The sequence below is a fragment of the Pseudoliparis swirei genome, chromosome 8 (assembly GCF_029220125.1).
Source record: "Pseudoliparis swirei isolate HS2019 ecotype Mariana Trench chromosome 8, NWPU_hadal_v1, whole genome shotgun sequence".
In the NCBI taxonomy this organism is placed as follows: domain Eukaryota; kingdom Metazoa; phylum Chordata; class Actinopteri; order Perciformes; family Liparidae; genus Pseudoliparis; species Pseudoliparis swirei.
The window spans coordinates 8811510-8832653 of record NC_079395.1 but is presented as its reverse complement, the minus strand read 5'-3'; the positions used below and the strand labels follow the sequence as shown (position 1 = coordinate 8832653).

Genomic DNA, 21144 nt, shown 5'->3' with positions numbered 1-21144 from the left:
AAAAATCAAATAGAATATGTTTTTTTTAATACCTCGATATCAATAAATATGATCACTTCACTGTCATGCAGCCTTTAAAAGGAGGAAAAGGCAGCACTTTATATTATTAAGATATCTTTTCTCATATCACAATATTGATTCAATACCAATAGTACTGCCCAGCCCTCGGTATAGTACAGTGCATTACAGTGCAGTATAGTATAGTAAAGTGTAGTGGATCAAATGGTAAAGTTTATTGTTAATTCATCCTAAACTATTCTTTTATTAGTATAGTATGGAGTGTAGAGTAGTGAACTGCAGATTGCAATAATGTGGCCTGTGTGAGAAGTTTGATCTGTTCAGTTAAGTTGAGGACAAATAGCTTTTTGACGAACTGTTGCACAACAACAGTAAGGTATTTTAAAAAATACGCTAAAGTATAGTCAAGGAGAGAGTATCGCAGTATGGTCAAGTGTTGTACAGTATAGTGTAATATCAATTATAGTTTAGTAGACAATAGTATAGAGTAATGTGTTCCTGTGCTTTCATTTAACTCCTTCTTGTTGGTAAATGGGCTTAAGTGCTAAAATGATGAACTGATACACAAATGTATTCCAATTATGATCATCAATTTGATGAAGATATCAAACACTCACTGATTACCGTTTAAATAGGAAAATAATTGCTTGCTGAAGTACTTTAGTGCAAGTCTTTTTTTTCTTTCTGCTGCTATATCTTCACACTGCCATAAATAGTCAATGATAAGGCAATTACTTACATAATAACGGTGTCCTAGTTGAAGCCTTTATCTGTTCAATTGTGTCCAAACAAACTTGTATCAGTATTAGGCCATATATATGATTATCTCACAGGAATCTCATGCTTGATAGTTCATGTAACTTTTCAAGAGAATTTCCAAAATTCACCAGCGTCCCAGACAATTCTATTTGTGCTTGAATTTAGCGAGTAACAGACGGTAGACATCTATATGTTGTATATATAGGCTAACGCAGTTCTTTAGTTGTCATACTGAACAAGGCTTCACTTTCAAACGAGTGTCTTTAAATGTCACCACAGATACCCTGATGAGAAAACAACGTTGAACACATTTATAATAAATACAGAACTCGTCCACTTTAAGTTTTGACACACACGCTCGATGCCGTAGTGCATGTATTTGCTTTACTTCAGCAGTGTAATGCTTCATTACTCAACATAATAAATGCCCACCAGTTTAATTTCCTCAGTAAACAGCTCCCACTAATTACACACAGGAAGAACTGGCTCATCCTAATGAAGTCACATCGGGAAGTGTCGTACATTCCTTCCACGAGTCACTGTTGAAGGCTACACAGTGAGTGTGACCTCTGTTACTGTGTCATTTCAGCTTGTCATTATGGTTTGGCCGGCTTTCTTCACCACTTTAGAATCACAATTATTGTGTATCTGTCCTGGTGCACCCAGAAGCCTTCGCCACCAACCACAGGCCTCTTCTGGTTTTTCCTTAACCCTTGTGTTGCCTTCGGGTCATTTTGACCCGATTCAATATTTAACCCTCCTGTCGCCTTCGGGTCAATTTGACCCGATTCAATGTTTAATGTCGGTGTTCTTTCGGGAGTCAACAAACAAACATAAAGTACCTCACACTTAAACTTGGAAAACAATATTAATTCTAATAATTTTCTGGAGATTTTAATAGCTGGGGTCATATTGACCTCAAGGGTAAAATATGTTAGTAAATATAAAGGTAACAGGAGGGTTAAACATTGAATTCATATTGACCGAAGCGAGCTGAAAAGGTGAAACATTGAATCGGGTCAAATTGACCCGAAGGCAACACAAGGGTTAAGAGGCATTTTAAGACTTTATACCCTTCAGGTCTCCAGTATAGGACTCCTGTTGCATGCCAGAGGACTGAGGTGGTTTGTGTTCCTCTGAAAGTGGACACCTTTCAAATAGTGTTGCATTTCAAGGCAACGTATGCTGGCTAATCTGGGTCACTTTATCTGTTTGTATTTGCTGCAGGTATTTGGTTGAATAATGATAGCCATAAGGAGCTAATGTTTATCCTCTGCGGGCTGCCATGTTCAGCTTGTGCAGGAGCCCGAATCTATCCCTTTGAGTCATATTTATTTATTTCATTTTGTAACGTCTCACCATATTGAATCACAATTTTGGTATCTTGGAGTCTAATTTTAGGCATGGTTTAACTCTCAAATGTTAGGTAATTTGTAGAAAACACCTGTTTAAAAAAGCAAGATTTTTGATCAGAATCACTGCAAAAGTTTTTGTTTTCATATCCAGAAAGGTTCAGGTTCTGTGTCATTGTTTATTGAATATGAAAGGTATTTAAATGACTGACAGGACTGAATTATAATTAGGTGCAGTAACACCTGACGAATTGAAGCTTTATGAATCAAAGTTCAAAGTAAAGTGACTGATTTATTTTCTAAGTTACGGTGCGACAGTATAACAAACAGTACACAGCTTTTTCATTTATAAAGCTGAAACAACGAGACGATTCAGCTATTTATCTTTCTGGAGGATATTAATTAGCCAGTAATTATTTTGATAATCAGATAATTGTTCAAGTAATATTAAAGCAAATTTGGCACTGTCACTGGTTCTAGCTTCTCAATATATAAGCTTTTTGGGGGAAATTGTGAGAGGCACTTGTCACTACTTTCTGCCATTTTATTGATAAACCAATCAATCGATTGATCTATTTAATAATAGATATAGAACAGAAGTATATATATATATTAATGCTTTTATTGAAATAATTATGAATCAGTACAACAGCAAAATGTATTTATGTATTTCACAACATGTACGTTACATGCATTTGTATTTATTATTTGTGTATTGAATAGACCTACTTAAATAAAGAGAGCGAACAAGAAAGTACATCCCCAAAAGCTTTGACCATGTCTGTCCAGGAAATAGCTCAAAGTAGTCCAACCAATCATTAAAGCAAAGCGAAATGGTTTATCTGAAACAAAATAAGGCAGAGTTGTGACGTGACCACCGGAGGTCAATAACCTTCAAATTGTCACAGGACGATTGGCATGAATCCAATAACACGACTCAGGAGACAGAACTGAAGATAATGATCCTTCACTCAGAATAGCATCAGGAACAGAAGAAGCAGAAATATATGATCACAATATGGAATGCTCGATGGCTTGGTCGGGAAAAACACAAAACAATCTGGCAGAGGACAAGTGCAAGAGAGTGGACCTAAGTAGTGAGGGACTAACGAGGGAATGGGCAACAGGTGAGACGGGCATGAGGACCAGGTGAAGGCAATGAGGGCCTAACGAGGTGGGAGAGATCAGAGGCAGGTGAGAGAACAGGTGAAGGGAGTTGGACAGACGAGGTGGGAAGCAGGATCTGGAGATGATAGTTAGTGAAACAGGCAAACAGGATGAAAACAACTAATAAAAGGAAGGTGTGGAGATCAACTCTGACAGAATCCCTCCTTTAAGGGAAGGATTTAGACGTCCCAGGAGAACAGTCCCCTAGGGTGGGTGGAGGGGAGCCGGAGGAGGGACCGAGGGCACGGCAGAAGCAGACCGGGGGGCGAGATGGAGGAAGGCCACCAGGCGTACAGACGTGGTCCAGGGGACGGCCAGCAGGCAGACGGGCGTGCTCCAGGGAACTGGGTACAGGAGAGGGCGGCCCTGGGGAACCGGGGTCTAGAGTCGGCCGGGCGGCGACGGGTTACGGAGAACTGGAACCGGCCGGGGCGGCGGTAGGACACGGGGAACAGAGGCCGGCCGGGACGGCGGCGGGACAGGGGGAGCCAACAGGTCTCTGGGGTTGACAAAGACATAATATATGCTTTGTGAGTTTGTGTTGTCAAATACATAATACATGTTGTGCCATGAAAGGAATCACTAGATTAAAATATAATTTGGCCTCCTATTGTTCAAAATTCCTATTAACCAGAGGAACATTCATGAAATCTGACTTCCTTTTAATAGAGCTCATTATACATCAGTAGAGAAATAAATGGGAACTTGAGGACAAGCTCAGATTGTTTCTTGGAAAGGAAGTAACTTTATTGTTCGGCCTCTTGGATCACATTCTGTACAGGCCTGTGATAATATCTGTTACAGCTTTCTTAGATGTCCTTAACTGGATGTTTCATATCTCAGCCTTATCACCCTTTATGATCCTGAACAACAGGCTGCAAGCAATGTAGTTCTCAAGAGAAGCGACGTCTGAACTGAGGCAGGCCTGTTGGAATTCACGCGTGTGTGTGTGTGTGTGCGCATTATGTCATATTTTGGAAAAACTCGCTCAGTGGGGCGTATTATATGCCCTGTTGGCCCCCCTTCAAATACCAGTAGAGTCAGGTGAACTTTGCTTCCGTCTAAATGGGTTTTATCATTGACCATTGCTGAACTTTGCTACTAACTGTGTTCCCAGTTAATATAATGACCAACAGGTCATGCTGAAGTATGAATTATTGTCATGTTTATGATACTGATAGCAGATATAGCAGCTGAATCAAAGAGAACCACACCACAGGAAGAGAACATTGGACTGTGACTATTCTTCATTTTTTGCCTAGAGTGTAATTTAGACGTTATCAAGAGCCTCTGCACCTTAAGAGATTGCAATAAAGTTGTTTTCAGCATTGTAAAAAGGCTAATTTTAGCTGGATATCATTTGGATGTATGCCTCATTTTTAAAGTGCATGATTCAATTGCATTCGTGGCTCGTGATAAGTGTGGACGATTTAAAATAGCTCTTATGTGTTAGATATAAGTTTATTGCATCAGTTCACTGGAGGGTGTACTCTTTACCCAGTCAAAATATATTTTCGTGTAATTATTTAAATGAAATAATTTTGCAATGCCTCCAAAAAGAAACTGCATTGATGAGCAGCTGTTTTTAAGGGCCTCTGTGGTTGCCATTTTGCTGTACAGGTATACTTCCAATCTGAAAATATCTTTATCAGACTTTGAAAATAGAATTCACTTGTATTAGAGTATTTTTTAGATTGTTACACAGCTACGTTTACTTTAGCAAAGGATCTGAAAATGTCCTCCAACACTGCACCTGCACACATACTGACAGACACATTAGTTGTGGAAAAAAAAAACTGTTTCTATTACTCACAAATATCATGTTGGTGAAAGCTTCCCTCCCGATATGATGGATCTTTTATATCTGTTAGGGTTTTCTCACAAAAAAAGTCAAATGACCGTATTAAGAATGTGTTAAATGATTTCCTTTTTGATTGAAGAATCCAGACTTCAACAATATGGAGGTATTGTTCATATCAAAAGTCTGGCCAGAAGATGTTGACTGAAACGCATATAAATTTATATGAACTGGAAGTCTCCACATTACATTTGTCTGAGTTGCATACTGGGACACGATTTGCATCCATACTGGTTATAATGTCACAAAATCCTGCTCAAAAATCGTAAACTCAGATTCAACTTGACACAGAGAAACTTTTCCCCTCTTCGGTTGATGCATTTTTAAAATCAGATTAATCTTCACAAGCCTTACCGAACACACACAGACTCTTTTTGTAGGTCTAGTTAGGAGGAAGCCACAGCAAGCTAAACATAAATATCAGATAGTGCTTCCTAAAAAGGAAGATCATTTCTGCAACAAAGCCTGTGTCTCCTTCACTGGGAGCTGGATGCGCTGCTGCCTCTGACCACTAGAGAGTGATGTGGGCCACTCACTTGTTTTGACCTTGCTTTCTGAGGTGGGGAGACAAATTTCATTTTTTTCCTTTTTCCGATAAGGGTGTGGGGGGCTGGTGGTTGTCCTATTTTCACACCACTACAGGTGAAGTAAGTGCTCCAGCTGTGATTTGCATGCCACAAAAAACTTTGTTGCACTCATTTCACTACATAAAACTAACTATTAGCAGTGGCTTTAATGAAAAAGACTTTCAAGTCAATTCATTCTGTGTCTCACACATGCATGTGCTATTGTTACCTATAACACAATGCCGGTGTACGTGTATAGTGCAGTTTGTGGTTACGGTTAAGGCACACGTGTACAAACCCACCAGTCATTTTAGTCGAGTTTAGAGGAAAACACAGCAAGCAAAACATAAATGTCAGACAATGCTGTCAACAGTGACACTGACAGAGTGGTGGTGATGTTGTTTTTTATATTTGGAGCTGAAACTTTAACATACATTGTTAAAAAATAACAGACACACTCTCAGATGAAGGGTCGAAGCCCTTTGTCTTGTCTTGTGGTGGTCTTTAGTTTAGCCTTGATGTATTTCATAGAGTTTGGCAGGTAAACATTGATGACAAAAGTTGTCATGAGATGTTTCACCACTGTGCAATTATTTCTTACATTGTGAAAAGTTCTGACACGAAAAGTATATTAATTGTTTACCCATGAAAACATCAAGATTGAAAGTATACATTTTATTGTCTTAGGTATTACTATAAAGCCCTTGTACTACCTGTTGGGACTTACAGTACTTTTGATGATGACTTTATGGTGACAAAATCTAACTGAATGTCATTTTTATGTCTTATATTAATAATTTTACAGAAAGATAATTTTACTGTAAATGGCTTATGGTTTTGTTGTTATATTTGACATGCATTGAGGAGAATTATCTTTATGCTTTGGCCAGTGCCTGTAGCTGGCCTGACCAGTTTAGGGAGGTGGGGGCTCTTACTTCTTGCTCAAGAGTACATAAGCAGCTGATTAGATGAGATTAAATGCCTTTTTGTTATGATCAGCGATCAACGAATGTGTGATTCTTCCTTCTCACACAAGGTAGAAGTATGCTAAATTCACATGAAAAATAGCAAAGATTAGAGGAATGTCTGAAACTTATTAATGTGTTCATGTGTTTACTTCCTGACCTTGTTATTTATTTTGTGGCTTTCTAAATGTATCTGACGACCCATCAAGAGATATCTGTATACAATCACTGGTCTAAATGATAGTTTAATGGTTGTCAAATAAGCTTAAAATACAGATGTAGTCGATGAGTAGATTTCTGTTAATTTACTGTCTTTACTGCAGTGGGGGAAGAAGATACTTTACTCAAGTAAAAGTCGCTATACAACAATGTAAAAATACTCAACAAAATGTACTTAAAGTATAAATGTGAAATGTGAAAGTATTCATGCACTAGAGGGATATTATATTATATCACATTGACATTAAACTAGTCTTAATGCACTTGAGGAACCGTACTTATATTTTTGGGAACTTGTACTTTACTTGAGTATTTCCATTTTATGCTACTTTATACTTTTACTCCATGAGTTTAGAAGCCAACATTGCATTTTTATTCAACCCACTTTGATGCTAAAACTTCAAAAAGTACTAACGTAAGTACTATTTTTGAATGCAGGACTTGGAATAGTGTTTGAATAGTATTTTTACACTGTGGTATTGCGACTTATTCTGAGTTGTTCATCCACCACTGGGTATTTCTACCTTTACCTCGGTAAAGAATCAGAGTATATTCTCCACTGCGTAGTAGTCATAATTCTCCTAATAACTACCTTGATGGCCTGTAACCAGTGGTGAAAGACATATTTACTTAAGTAAAAGTAATAATACCACAATGTAGAAATTATCTGTTACAAAGTCATGCATTCAGAATCTATTACTACCAAAATATACATAAAAGTAAAAATAATCTTAATTCAGTACAATGTATATGTTATTGGAATCTAATCATTGATAGATTAATCTTTGCATCACTTTAATGTTGAAGCTTGTAAATGTGGAGCTAATTTGGCCTACGTTATATACAACTGTGTAGTTTAATTATTATAAAACATTAACATTTATTTTGTGATTATATTTTGCAATGCAACTAAGAAGTTAAAACTAAAGCTTTCAAATAAATGCAGTGATATAAAGTCAAATATTTCCTTGAAGTGTAGTGAAGTTGAGATTGCATCAAATGGAACTACTACTACATATATTACATATTACATTATATATACATATATTAATACAGTTCAAACCTCTGCCATTGTGCAAAATAGTAGTCCTCTCAAGGACTACAATGATGGGCCCCAGGCCTGTAATGTATAAAGTAAAAGCACAAACGTGTGCTTAAGTACAGTGCTTGAGTGAATACTGAGTTACTACACTGTATAGGCTTTAATACGTTTATTATTACAGTATAAACCTCTGAGAGGGGCCATTTTGTAAAAATGCTTTCACTGTTTATAGTTTGAGTTCATTTTGTAACTTATACTTTTGTACTTTCACTTTGAAGTAAACGATCTGAATACGTTTCTCCACCACCCACACGTAGTCCTCATTCGCCGAAGGACTACAACGATGGCCCCCAGGCCTGTAAAGTTTAAACTGGAGCGATAGGTAGAGCCCAACGCGCACACAGACGTTGTAAAACGGGTTGCCAGTTTGTGTCAGGGCCACCTCGCTGACTGGAAGCCAAGAAGAAGAAGAAGAAGAAGAAGAAGAAGAAGAAGAAGAAGAAGAAGAAGAAGAAGAGACCCAGCCCCTCTCTAGACCAGCACACAGACTCGTCCGGGTTTCCACCCCTTTAGCCGATTATTTTGAGAGCAAGATAGCGACGGACTTAATCGGGGAAGGCTCCTCTCCCTTTTCCACACAAGTTATAAAATGCTTTATCAGTGCGGGTTGTTAATGTTACAGTTTAACGCAGGTTTGTTTTCCACCTCCACGGACCACGGTTATTTCCTGGTGCCACAGAGAGAGGCAGTGCTGAGTTAAAGAGACAGAAATACTGATAGAAATTCAGATAGAAAAAAAATACTGAGAGAAGAGAGGGGTTGGAGACGCGATAGGAACAGTTGACTGGATTCTCAGGAATTGAAAACCCTCTCTCTCCTTATTTATATGTATTTTTGATATATCTCTGTGGATCCGAGTCGTTATTCCTCGTTGGTTCGTGAACTAACAAACGGGTTGGATGACGGTTGGCTGCGGCTAAAGCGGAATTGCATCGGGGAAACGTATTCCTCCCTCCGACGGAGAAGCCTCGCAGAGATTTTTTTAATATTTTCCCCTTTTTTATTTTACAGAAGACTCACTGCTGTGTGGTTTTTCAACCACAACATCATCCCGGGTGTTATTTTATATATTTTTGTACGATTCCACAAGGAAGGGTTAGGGCGACGGAAGATGGGTTGTTTGGGCAACAGCAAGACTGAAGATCAACGCATCGACGAAAAGGCACAACGAGAGGCGAATAAAAAGATAGAAAAACAGTTGCAAAAGGAACGACAAGCGTACAAAGCCACACACAGGCTCTTATTGCTGGGTAAGGCTGATTTAAATGTGATGGCTATCTGAAATGTAAGCTAACCGTAATCCCTTTCGTTTACCGAACACGTAGCCCCGTTTGACAGCGCTTGCAATAATATGTCATGGGGGTGGATATTGATGGAAGCGAAGCTCCAGAGAGCATACAATTAACCGGCTTGCGTTTTCTAAAACGTGTATGGTTCTCACGCTAGCCTCGATGTCCTCGCTCGTGTGCATTTTGCTGGTATTTTAACGTGTTTTTTTCCGGGGGGGTGTCTGTTTTCGAAGGTGCGGGAGAGTCCGGAAAAAGCACCATTGTGAAGCAGATGAGGATTCTACACGTCAACGGCTTCAACGCGGAGTGAGTGCTGCTCGATACAGTTATTAAATAGCGACATGAACGCCTCAGACATCATAGTCATGCTTATTCTTTTGGCTTCCCTCCTAATAAATAACACTGTCGAGGCCAGAGTATATAGCCTGTGAATGGATTTTCCCCAGGCACTGCAGCGCCTGTTGGGCCCAGTATCCCATGCAAAGCAGCTAATATCTCTCTCTCCCCCCCCCTCTCATTTCCCCCCTTTTTCGTGTACATGTACAGTTATCATACATATGTGAGGATTTTAGTGCCACAAAAATGCCAAATAATTCACTGTTTCCTGTTTCATGTGAGAGGGTGAAAGGTTGTGATCGACAGAGGCCTATTGATGATTTGTTTTGCTGCAAGGCCTTGCATGGCATTGATTTCACCAGTGGTCTATTTTAAACAGGCCTAGTACATGTCAAGAGCCCTGTAACTGTATGAAAATACACTATGTGTATGTGGAGGCTAGGTTTTTTGGTGTGTGAATAGGAGGCATAATCTGGCATTTTTAAGATAATGAAATGAGGAAAATCACGACTACAACCCATCACAGCACTTTATTTTTGTATTTTACTCAACTCCATTGTGTGTTTCACTGCTAGCTGGTACATACTCTCAGACTTGACACCTGAACTGTATATATAATTGAATTAAGAATAGTACAACCTGGCTGTAACCCCTATTTTAGGCTTAATTAACTTGATGATACATTATTTGTGGTCTTCTGTGGTTGATGCTTTTGTAACCACTGCCCCACACATCTATTCTGTCTTCATGCAGAGAAAAGAAACAGAAAATCCAAGATATTCGAAAAAACGTGAAGGATGCCATAGTGGTGAGTTTCATCTGTATCAGCTCTCAAATATGCTCAATGTGTCTTTTGTTACACCCACTGCAATCCTATTTCACTGATTATTATTATTAAACCACCTTACAATTAGATTATTTTTCTGTATTCAATGCTTATTTGTTGTTGTTGTTTTTTTCTCTCCCACAACTTCTTCTGCTTTGTAGACTATAGTGTCTGCGATGAGCACTTTAATACCTCCAGTCCCGCTAGCCAACCCAGAGGACCAATTCAGAATCGAATACATCAATAGCATAGCACTTCTCTCTGACTTTGACTACTCACAGGTAAGACGTTCATAAAGTTTGTGTGCAGATGTGAAAATGAGAGAGAGAGAGAGAGAGACTTGGATAGTACATGGATTTTTGACTTTTATATATGCAATTGTGTTTGTGTGGGTGTTGAATGTTATGTGATGAGAGCAACAATATAGATCTTGCTAATATAGCTCATGGATAGCACAACAGACATAATGTTGCCTTTTTTATTTGATTTACTCCTTTTATGGGTCTTTTGAACAAACCCAAGCTAAGGGTATTAGCTTGGGTTTGGAAGTTATGAATGGAAATGCCAGTTAACTTGTATCAGATCAACAGTTAGTTGATTCAGGTGATTTAGGTCAAAGTTTGATTCCCCCTTTGTAGCTGCAGCAGATATTTTGTATGTGGATTTAAATGCAAGTTGGACCACATGTTTTTTTTTTTTAATGTGTGATCAGCAATATGAGAGCGCAAGATCATGTGTTGGAAATGTAGATAATGTTTTACATAATTTTGAACGTGTTCCTTGTTTCCCATCGGCTGTGCAGCTCTGCAAAACAGGAATGACCCAGCTGTAGATAAACTTCCAAATCCCCCCCCCCCCCCCCCTTAAGGCTTTTATGGGAACCAAATGAAAGTAGAAACATGCTATTGTGTATTAATACATAAGTACTGTACATAAGTACAGGGTCGGTCTCCTTTTGGTGTATTGATCTAAAGATCAGTGTATTGATGCCAAAGATACCCACGTTCCAGCTTCTCCGGTGTGCGATTTGATGCAAATCTTTGTTTTATATATCGTCGGACAAAGCAATTAATTTCAAGACTGATTTTGACATTAATCGATAAATAAAAGTTTGTTTCAGCCCAACGTTTTTTATCTTTGGGAAAATATGTTTATCAAGTATGCAGTTGTTTACCTTATAAAAAAAGATTTGGAGGGATGCATTTATTGTGTGTTTTATCTGTTAACCATAATATGGCATAGGACTTTCCCAACAAGGCCTCAAAATCAAACTAATATTCAGGCCTTGTAGTCATTGTTTTTTGTTGTGTTGGGTTTCTCTCAGGTCTAATTCATAAAGTCATTTAACTGCTTAGAATTATATTTACCAGCTTCCCTCTTGGCAACTTTATTTACCTCTACATCACAAGCATATTCATTGAAAGGATTTGGGTGTAATTTCCTGATCGGGCCCACAGTGAGAGTGTTAACAGGGCAGCAGTCGTCTGTGATGTTGTGTTTCGTGAGGGCCGGGGCCATGGGGAGCGTCGGCGTTGAGTTCCCAGGCCCGGCCCGGCCCGGCCAAAGGGACAACATGGCTCTGTTTGGAGTGTCTGTGCTTGTCATCAGTCTCAGGCTTCACTCGTGCCGTCAGTGTCACCACTACATTGTCACTTAGTGCCACCAGGCATGATATCCAATCCAGCAGTGCAGGAACACGGCCAATCAGTAACTTGTGGCTTTCACCTGTTGGCGCCTTCGTGAAATGTGTAAATGTGTTTCACCTGGAGAGATGAAGTCACGATGAACTAGGTTCATGAATCTTAAAAGGAAAACTTCCCCTGATAAATATGATGTTCAGTTCACTCAAATCCAATTTTGTCGTTGTTTTGTGATAAGTTCTTGCTGTGGACAGGAGAAGAAGTAGACAATAATTGACTTCCTACATTTCCTTGAATGACTTGCTGCATATGTATAGGTGGAGAGACTGATGGTGATAGCTTTGGTTGTACCAGTTTGATAGTGTTCATCTGCATCTAAAGATTATTTTTATTATCAGCTAATTTGCCAAATGTTTTCTAGAACATAAAAACGCCGAACAATGTCTTGTTGTTTCTGACCAAGAGTCCAGAACTTTCTCAATTGAGTTTTTTTATTTATTTAATCTTAATGGTGCTAATTTTCTCAGTCCAGTCATCATGCTCAAGACGTATATCATATGACGTACCTTAGTGAGACTATATAAAAGTCTTAACACGTCACTAAAATGCTTAATTGCATAGTGGTGACCAAGGAGATGAGTCATTAAACTTGCTTTTATTAGCTGCCACTCTCAAAAAAACAATCTCAGCTTGTTTTTAGCTTTTTTCCCCTGTTCGGAACACTTACTGAAACCGATTTAATCAAAGCGTTTCTGTACTTTGGAGAAAGAAAAGTAAAGTTCTTCAAGCATTTTGAGGAAGATCAAGCCTTTAATTACTCTGGGAAATATAAACTTAAAAAAAAAAAAATCTTCTGTGCTATACTGACTTTTATGTTGTGTTTACCATTGTTGTTTGTTACAGTAGCGATTCAAACAACAGTCTTGTTCATCCAATTCTATAAGTTTAGTGGGAATTATAATTTGACGTGAAAGCATAGACAAGCGAGCCCGAGAACAATGTTTTGTGTGTGTTGCGTCTGGTCAGTCAACGAGAAAGGCGACGAGCAACAAGCGGCACTACGGCTGCATTGCGTCATGGTCATTTGAAGGAACTGTCGGCGGAGACGTTGTTGTCTCTTCTATGTGACTCCGGGATGGGTTTATTTGTTCTGTATGGTTCTTGTAGGACAGTGTAGAACCATGCCATTCGCTGTTGATGTTTTTTTTGCTGTCGAACTAGTGTGACATATCTTTACGCAAAGTTAAGGAATATTAAGAACATGTGCCTCCAACACAACAAAATAGTTCTGAACGTGTTAGCTTCAGTTTCTCTTTGCCCTATTATGTAAATCGCCACAACACAAACGGTCGTCTATGCAAATGGGGGCAAATGCCACGGTGGTAGCTATGCTAGCCACCCGACAGTCTCCGTCGACTGAAGTGGAACAAATTCAAATGAGCTCCTGTTTTTAAAACCATGTAGCTTTCTCTCCAGCAGACATGGTCAAGCCCACACATGCAGTCCTGTCTTTTTGATGCGAAAAGAAGCAGGTCACAGGAACCACTGAGTGGCATTTCAGACCCGGAACTATTATTTCAATACACTCTTGACAAAAAGACATGGATTAGGTCCACACAAGTTAGTTCTTTGGTTGTTCTCCTTCTTGTGTGAATGACAGTCTGTTGTGGAAGGTGAGCCTCATCATCTGTTCAGCCCCACCCTTTGTTGAATGGATCTATTTTTGTGTTGGTGTGCAGAATACTGTACCGATGATTTTACAGCGTGTCTGATGAACTTGTGCACATCAGCAACGGTGTGTAACTTCAATTAGCCTGATGTCAGTTTACAGGCCATCCCATAATTATGACTTTTAATCCAGAGAAGTGACCTGCTTTGGGCTGCTTTCATTCTTCAACACAGCAAAGGAGGGCACCGCCTTTTATAGCATCCCTTTGTTGTGAGCGTCTTGGTGATTTCTCTTTATGATGAACAGCTTCAGTCCTGGAAGCTTGTTTTTACTAAAATTGATTACCTGAGGATCCCAGATGTGGGGCAAACGGTGGTATAAAGGCCATGCTCCATTTTTTATTTGGAGCTGTGTTATGAAAGATAAAAATTGCTCCTGCTCTCCTTTTGCTTTTGCGCTCTTTATATATATATATATATATATAGCTACATTTGTGTGCCTAACATTAAATAGATGTGGTGTTTCATAGTGAACAGAAGAGCTTGCTGGTTGTCTGGCGCTGGCTATGTATGGAGGGATTTGAGATCTGTAGATGTACATTTTGCTCTAAGACCAAAGGTCTCTTCAAAACTTTCCCCAAAGGAATTTGTGTGTCATTTTGCGACGGACGATGCAAACCATTTGCTCCACAACATTGTTTTGCTAAGTCAAATCAGATTTAGGCCATTTATTACCCTGTGTCAGAGTGACCTATATGATTCAAGAGGAATATTACATCACACATAACTTGATTAACATTTAAACTCAGGGTGGTCCTAGCAGAGCCACCAGAGAATCAGTATCTTATATCTTATGTCAGTGGATTGGATGGAAGGGGGAGTCGAGGTGGACTGGGAAGAGTTAAAAAAAAAAGCTTGTGTTAAAGCAAATTCCCTCCTGGTCTCTTTCTGTGTTATCAGTTCCTCTGTAGGGCACTGCAGCACACACTGCATTTATTCAAAGGCCCGGTGTCACACGCCTCTGTGGAAAAGAGCCCTGAGGACCATACTCTGCTCCCCCTTCCACCCTCTACCCCTCGTCCTCTCCACACAGTCCCACTGCTTGCTAGCTTTGTTGAGCCCTTCTTTGGATTTTCTTTGGGTGTTAAATCTTATTGATATTAGTTGAGGTGGGCGTTACAGTTCGACTTTAACTGAAGTGGAAGCAAATGTGGTCTCATTTTCTTTCTTTTTTATCAAGACTCTGGTTAAGCAGTTAAATGCAAAACTGATCCAAAACTGTAGAGTTGGCAATAATGGGTATAATGTACAATACTTTGGTAAAATGTACGCCGAGCATGACAACATCCGTGCCTGAGGTATGAGTCTATATTTATCTGTAACAAAAACGTAAAGTGATGTGAACGTCTCTCTCTGTGAGACTTCAGTGGATCCTTCATGTTGAACTTAATCACGGGATCCGCCGAGAGGAGATATCCCCGAGCATGTGATCATTTATCAGCCTCCTTCTCCCTCGCTCTCTCTGGTTCGGGGCGACTTTCACCCTCTCCCCGGTCAGAGCGCACAGCCAGTGCTCAGTGCAGAGAGTCATGTGGTGGTTCCTGGCTAGAGGAGGAGCCCTTCTGAAAGACATATGCACAGGAGGCGACAAGGGACATTTGCCCAATCATCTTTTGTTTCGGGCACACAGAGCCCTCGGAAATGTCTCAAAGTCATTGATAAGATGAGCTCCGACATAAAGTTCCGACTGAGACGCGTATATTCATTCACAGAATCATTCCTATGTTTCCTAAATGTTGGAAGGTGAAATGTAACTGTAGTGCTATCCGAATTTGTTCACATTCAAGTGGTGTCCTCCGAGTGTAACGCCCTTGTTCCTTTACGGGTCGGACCAGAGAGCTTGTGAGAGAGTCGTGAGTTTAAATTCAGTTCTGTCTTAAGGAAGTGAATGAGAACGCAAGTCAGCGGCCTCTGCTACTGCAAATAGCTTTTTTTGGTCAATTTTTTGGAAGATAAAATCAGTATTTCTGCTTTCACATTCAAATAGTTTTTACAGAGTTGCCTACATTCATTCTGTTGTGGATCTTTAGTCATTAGAAAGGCAATAAGTTAGAAGCTGTTAAAATGTATAATGAAAGCCCAGCACTTTAAAGGGCAGGCACATGACCATTTGTAACTGAGTTACTTCAGTCTTTCAAGTGCTGGTTTGTTCTTGAGTTGTCATAACAAATAATTCCACTTATACTATTAATAAGGTGTCAAAGGAATGCTTCACCTGAATGGAAAATAGGCTTGGTCTCTTCCCCGAAGAGAGTTGGACCAACATGTTTAAAACAATGTGGTTTAACGGCAAGTTAAATGCTGGAACTATTTCTTGACAAACAAGAGTTCGTCTACCCAGCTTGTATTCCCAGCAGCGTCTCTGGCTGTCGATCCGGTTGCTAGATTGGGCCTGTGAGCGCAGGTTTCTCTCTACTTCCTTGTTGCAGGCTCGGTGGTACAGCACCATTACCAAATCTGGCAAACTCATTTTGACATCAAGACTCTGGGAAGTTGTGCGCAGTCACTGTCCCTGGTTCTGTCGGTCGTTGTTTTTTTTTTAAACTTCAGAGTCACGCTAAGGATTTTCTGTCTGAATGCTAAACTAGGCTAATCACATATTTACTGCAGCAGCTCCATTTGTATCATGCAGACTTGAGGATTCTATTGAAAATAAATATGTGTGTTTCCCAAAGAAAGAGCTTCGCCTCTAAAATATGGTACAAATACTAGAATAAAACATTCTACTACCAGTCCTCTTTTTGCACCTTTGAATGAATAGCAGTCGCCTGCACCCAGAGCGTTTACGAACCAGCTCAGGGACCAACAGGACGGTGGTTGTGCTGTGTACATATGTGTGCTTTGTGTGTAACTAAGTGTGGTAATTGGTCTAAAATACTAACTGACCAATTAGTTCTCTTTGGATATACAGAAAATGGGTAATTTCCTATTTGGTGTTTTCATTTATCTAACTATCCAGTTGTCATGGCAGTTTCTACAACTTTCACAGTTTCAACGTTCAAGTTCAGATTTACCAAATGTCTGCAGTTACTCAACGCATGGTTTACTTACATTTTAATACTTGCATGTATTTTCTATTGTACGTATTCAAAAACATCTGCCAAGTTGGCATAGTGTGTCGATCAAAATTAAGCTTCTTTCTTTAATGTTATGAATCTATTTATAATGAGTAATCTATTAGAAAGCTGAGGCAGTTCTTAAAGTAACTGAAGTGGCGTTGACCCTGAGCAGTGCGTGTGAATTAATTCAAAGCGCTTGACATTGTAGTTTGTCAAGTCTTTTTGTTGTCCAATATATTTTATTGTCTGTTATCTGTTTCTTAACGGTTTTCTTCTTCTTCAGGAGTTCTTTGATCACGCAAAGAAGCTGTGGGACGATGAAGGAGTGAAGGCGTGCTGCGAGAGGTCCAATGAGTACCAGCTCATCGACTGTGCACAATAGTGAGTCCAAACATTTAAAGTCAATTTGTGGTGTGACTTTGAGCTTTTGAACTACTTACACAGTTACAAAAGATTGTTTATGACTAAATAAATGATGTAATAAGTTATTTGTGCAGCTACAGTTAGTGGGATCAAGACAAGTGAGCTTTTTGAAGTCTTTCTTTACGGTCTGTAAACTATTGTCACATCTCTGCTCCGTACGTCTCCTTTGGTTCATGTCGGAGGTCACGCTCTGCATTGTGTGCTGGCGCCATGTCATATATGAACATGGCAGATTTATGTTTACTCTGGGCGGGGCAAAGCGCCAGATGTATTCATCCTGAGGAAAATTGTACATATGTGTCCTCATGTCAGTGTGTTTGACCGCTCACCATGGCAATGTGCAACGCTCCAGCCTTCATTAAAATGCCTTGTTAACATGAATTGTGTTGGTCTAACATGTGTCTGTACATATGTAATAACGCTGTAAGGGAAGTTGGCATTTCTCATTTGAGTGTTTAGTAAATGGAGACAAGCTCCATGTGGAGTTGAGAGACTGTCATTGTTGCTCAGGCTGGACAAAAGCTTTGTGGATCATGATTTGATTTAGGCTACAATCTGTATAGAGTTCTTCCTAATACAATTGTACCCCAGATACTGTCGTTAGGAAATACCGATAACTCCAGTGTGGCAAGGCGCAGAAACCGACGCCTCTTTATCCGGCGCCCCAGACTGTATGGAAGGCTCCGACTTCACCTTTGGCCACCATAGGGTGCTGGTCGTTCAGCGGAGGTCCTCTGACTTGCCTGTAAAAGGAAGTTTGGATATGCAAAGTGACTCACTGATCACAGTGCTCTCCTTCTACTTCCTCTCTGACTCACCTCTGGATTCACATGTAAATATGAGGCCATGTACATGGTACAGACTCAGAAGTACAACCCACTGGAAGTTGTCCCCTCCTTTCTCAAGTGTTGGCTCCCTTTTATCTCTCAGGGCTCGGTTAAAGTCACGCTTTATCAGTGACTGGCGGTATTGCCTGGTTGTCAGCGATCTGCGAGCCCCGTGTTACATGGATGTACTGTCGAGATGTTTTAAAGATGGCGTAGCATGTGGACAAACTGTCTCTGTACTCGCCTCCTGGATATCTTCCATTTCTTGAACATAAATTTGACTTCGGGTCAATGCTTCTCCTGGTTGCCCTGCCTGAAAGCAGCTTCCATAGAAAGAAGAGCGATAGTCAGGTGATGGTTGGAGGAGTCACATGAGTCTGTAAGGTGGAGCTGTTAGTCCACGGCCTGTTTGTCTTTGCTGCTCTGAGTCAGTCTGTGTGCACGACGACGGCACAATATGCAAAATAAACCTCTTGTGTTTATTTTAGTTCATATTCCAGTCACATGATACCACATAATGTTTTAGTATCATCTCTACATTTAAAAACCTCTTTCTGAATGTCCTTACAACTCTGTAAAAGCAGTGGTCTTCTAAATGTTGAAATCCAAAAGAATGTTTTTCTTGCAACTAAGCTAAGCACAGAACATACAGCTGTCCTATGACATGAGTAAACATGAACAGAGAGGAATGAAGACACTATAAGCGTATTTACTGGACCTTGTGGGCGTTGAAGTGCATTCATTGGTTTTGAACTTAGTAGCTATGCTTTCTGTCTCCGTTTCAAGTGGCAAGCATTGGTGTATTTTCAATGTAATCTACAATACATTTACTCTGAAGCTTAATTGTTTATTTGAGTCGCAGTTGTCGTCTCTGTTCCCAACCTCCTCCTCTTAAATATCATTCATTCTTGTATTACTTGTATTACTCACTCCTGCCCTTCCTGCTGTCCCCCATGTCCCCGCCTCTCTGGCTGTTACGTTGCTGCTCCTGATTGGTTAAGAGCTGGTGAGCGGTTGTGTTTGGCCAATAAATCATCATCAAGCTAACAAACATATTGTACTGGTGTGAGAGAGGAGATCAAACATGAGAATAAGTTACCGCTTCATGTCGTTTAGTGTACAAATGCACAGTCATGTTTTTTGTTTGTTTCAATGGGGTTAATACTGATGCGGTCATGCATGGTGGCTCAGTAGTTTAGCGTTTGTCCTGCTTGAATGGCAGTTCAGTTGAGTAACAGTTGTGTTTTGGCTCTCAGGTGCTTTTCCTTTTCTAAAGGAGAGCGTGTGTGTGATTTAGTGCAGTGAATGTACAAATAATTCACCTTGAAATGTAATGATTCAGTTTCAATTCCTACCAGGCTTTTTGGAGAAGGAAAATGCAGTCTTCACATTTGAAATTCATTTTTGAAATCTCACTTTGCAGTCAGTCGTAACATCACAATACGCCTCTATTGTCAGTGAGTTTGATTGATGTCTGGAATTTGTCAGACTGCGTGGCCTCTCACTTACTTCCTTTCTCAGTTTTAACCTCAGTATGAACTATGGGGACGGAAGGCATTCATAGATACTCTATGCTACAATGGCAGCAGACCTGTCTGTGTGTAAAGACACACACACACACACACACACACACACACACACACACCTATTGTTATGAGCACTGAACTACATTAACTATTGTCAGCAGCTACCCTAGAAGTATTGAAACACTAGCAGACGGCTTCAACTCAAACTGGGTTGAAAGGAAGGGAGCAGAGGTCATAACTTTGGACTTGGGCTGTATTTAAACAAACTTTGTATTGTTTGGAGAATGCGTGTTGTGTTTTTTTGGCTACTCCTCTAGGTTCAAAACTATAAGGGTTTGTCTGCTGGCTCGTCTTCTCATTGCTCGCTGCTGTTGAGCTAAACACCGACCCAACCTGCTCTGCACATTTTTGTCAATCCAGGGCGCTTTCATTTGTCGTCTACTTTTGTTCTCTCCACCTGCGCTCTCATTAAAATTCTTGCTCGCTTTGACACGATGACAGTCTTGAGTTGTCGTTATGTCTTGGATCACAATTGTGATCAGAGTGCTTTCGATCACTCCGAGTATATTCAAGAGGCCAATGTGGTGCTTTTTGTGGGAGAAACCGATTTGCAGGCTGCGGCGTCACACGGTGACAGTCAAACATAGTCGATGTAAAACCACCAAACAAGTTCACGGCTGAAAAACAATTGGTTAGATATAGCTACAGTATATGTGGCATTTATTATTAATAAAAAGAATACTTCAATTTTATACAGTGCTTTTCTAGCTACTCAAAGACGCTTCAATTAATAAAATTTAGATTATATACCTCTTTCATTTCATCTGCGTTGCCCTACACAGACCTTGCTACACTAGCAGATGTTTTTCCAGCAGGCCTAACTAAGGACGGCCCATTGGACAGGCACCGGAAATAAGTATGGGCCGATGGCAAGCGCTTGTTATGCCAAAGAGCATAACAGATATGTCCATATCGATGCCTGTGGAATCCTGTCACCCATTGATCCGCCCTCTGCGTTGCACATTTATACGTTTTAAGAGCACAGATATGTGTCTGCCAGTTGATTGATTTATGAGCTATTTACAGCTGCGGCCGGCTGGTTCCATTGCAATGCCTTGCATGTGACGGCAAAAGCAAACACTTTTTCACACGCAAATCTGAACTCCCGGCCATTCCTGTTTTCTTTTTTCTTCCTGTGGCGGGTGTTTGTTTGTTGTTGCAATCCCCTAGCAAATATGACACAATCCATGACATAATTGATACACAAAGGTATTCATTGCTGTATCGGAGGCTTGTTATCCAGTGTTGGATGCTGTCTGGGCTGTTCTGGAGCTCTCCCTGTGTTTGTATGCTCAGTGGCTGGAAAGCCAGGATGCAGCAGCAGGTCCTGGGCCAGAGGAGAGCCACCCAGGATGGCGCTGGAGTCTGGGAGTGTAACTCAAGAATTGAGATATGATGCAGCTGAGCGACACAGCCGAGATTTA

At 40.2% G+C, this 21144-nt stretch overlaps 1 protein-coding gene across 2 annotated transcripts in view; it reads left to right on the top strand.

Moving 5' to 3' along the window:
* The window catches only part of gnal (guanine nucleotide binding protein (G protein), alpha activating activity polypeptide, olfactory type), a 44416-nt gene that overhangs the window by 2554 nt on the left and 20718 nt on the right, over window positions 1-21144 (top strand). The window contains exons 1-5 of one of the 2 annotated variants that reach the window (XM_056420308.1): window positions 8431-9256; window positions 9529-9601; window positions 10385-10439; window positions 10619-10738; window positions 17168-17265. In XM_056420308.1, the coding sequence (XP_056276283.1) occupies window positions 9118-9256; window positions 9529-9601; window positions 10385-10439; window positions 10619-10738; window positions 17168-17265 (485 nt within the window). In that variant the 5' untranslated portion in view covers window positions 8431-9117. Of the gene's footprint in view, window positions 1-8430; window positions 9257-9528; window positions 9602-10384; window positions 10440-10618; window positions 10739-17167; window positions 17266-21144 lie in introns of those variants that run through there. The other variant, XM_056420307.1, reaches the window with a different exon arrangement.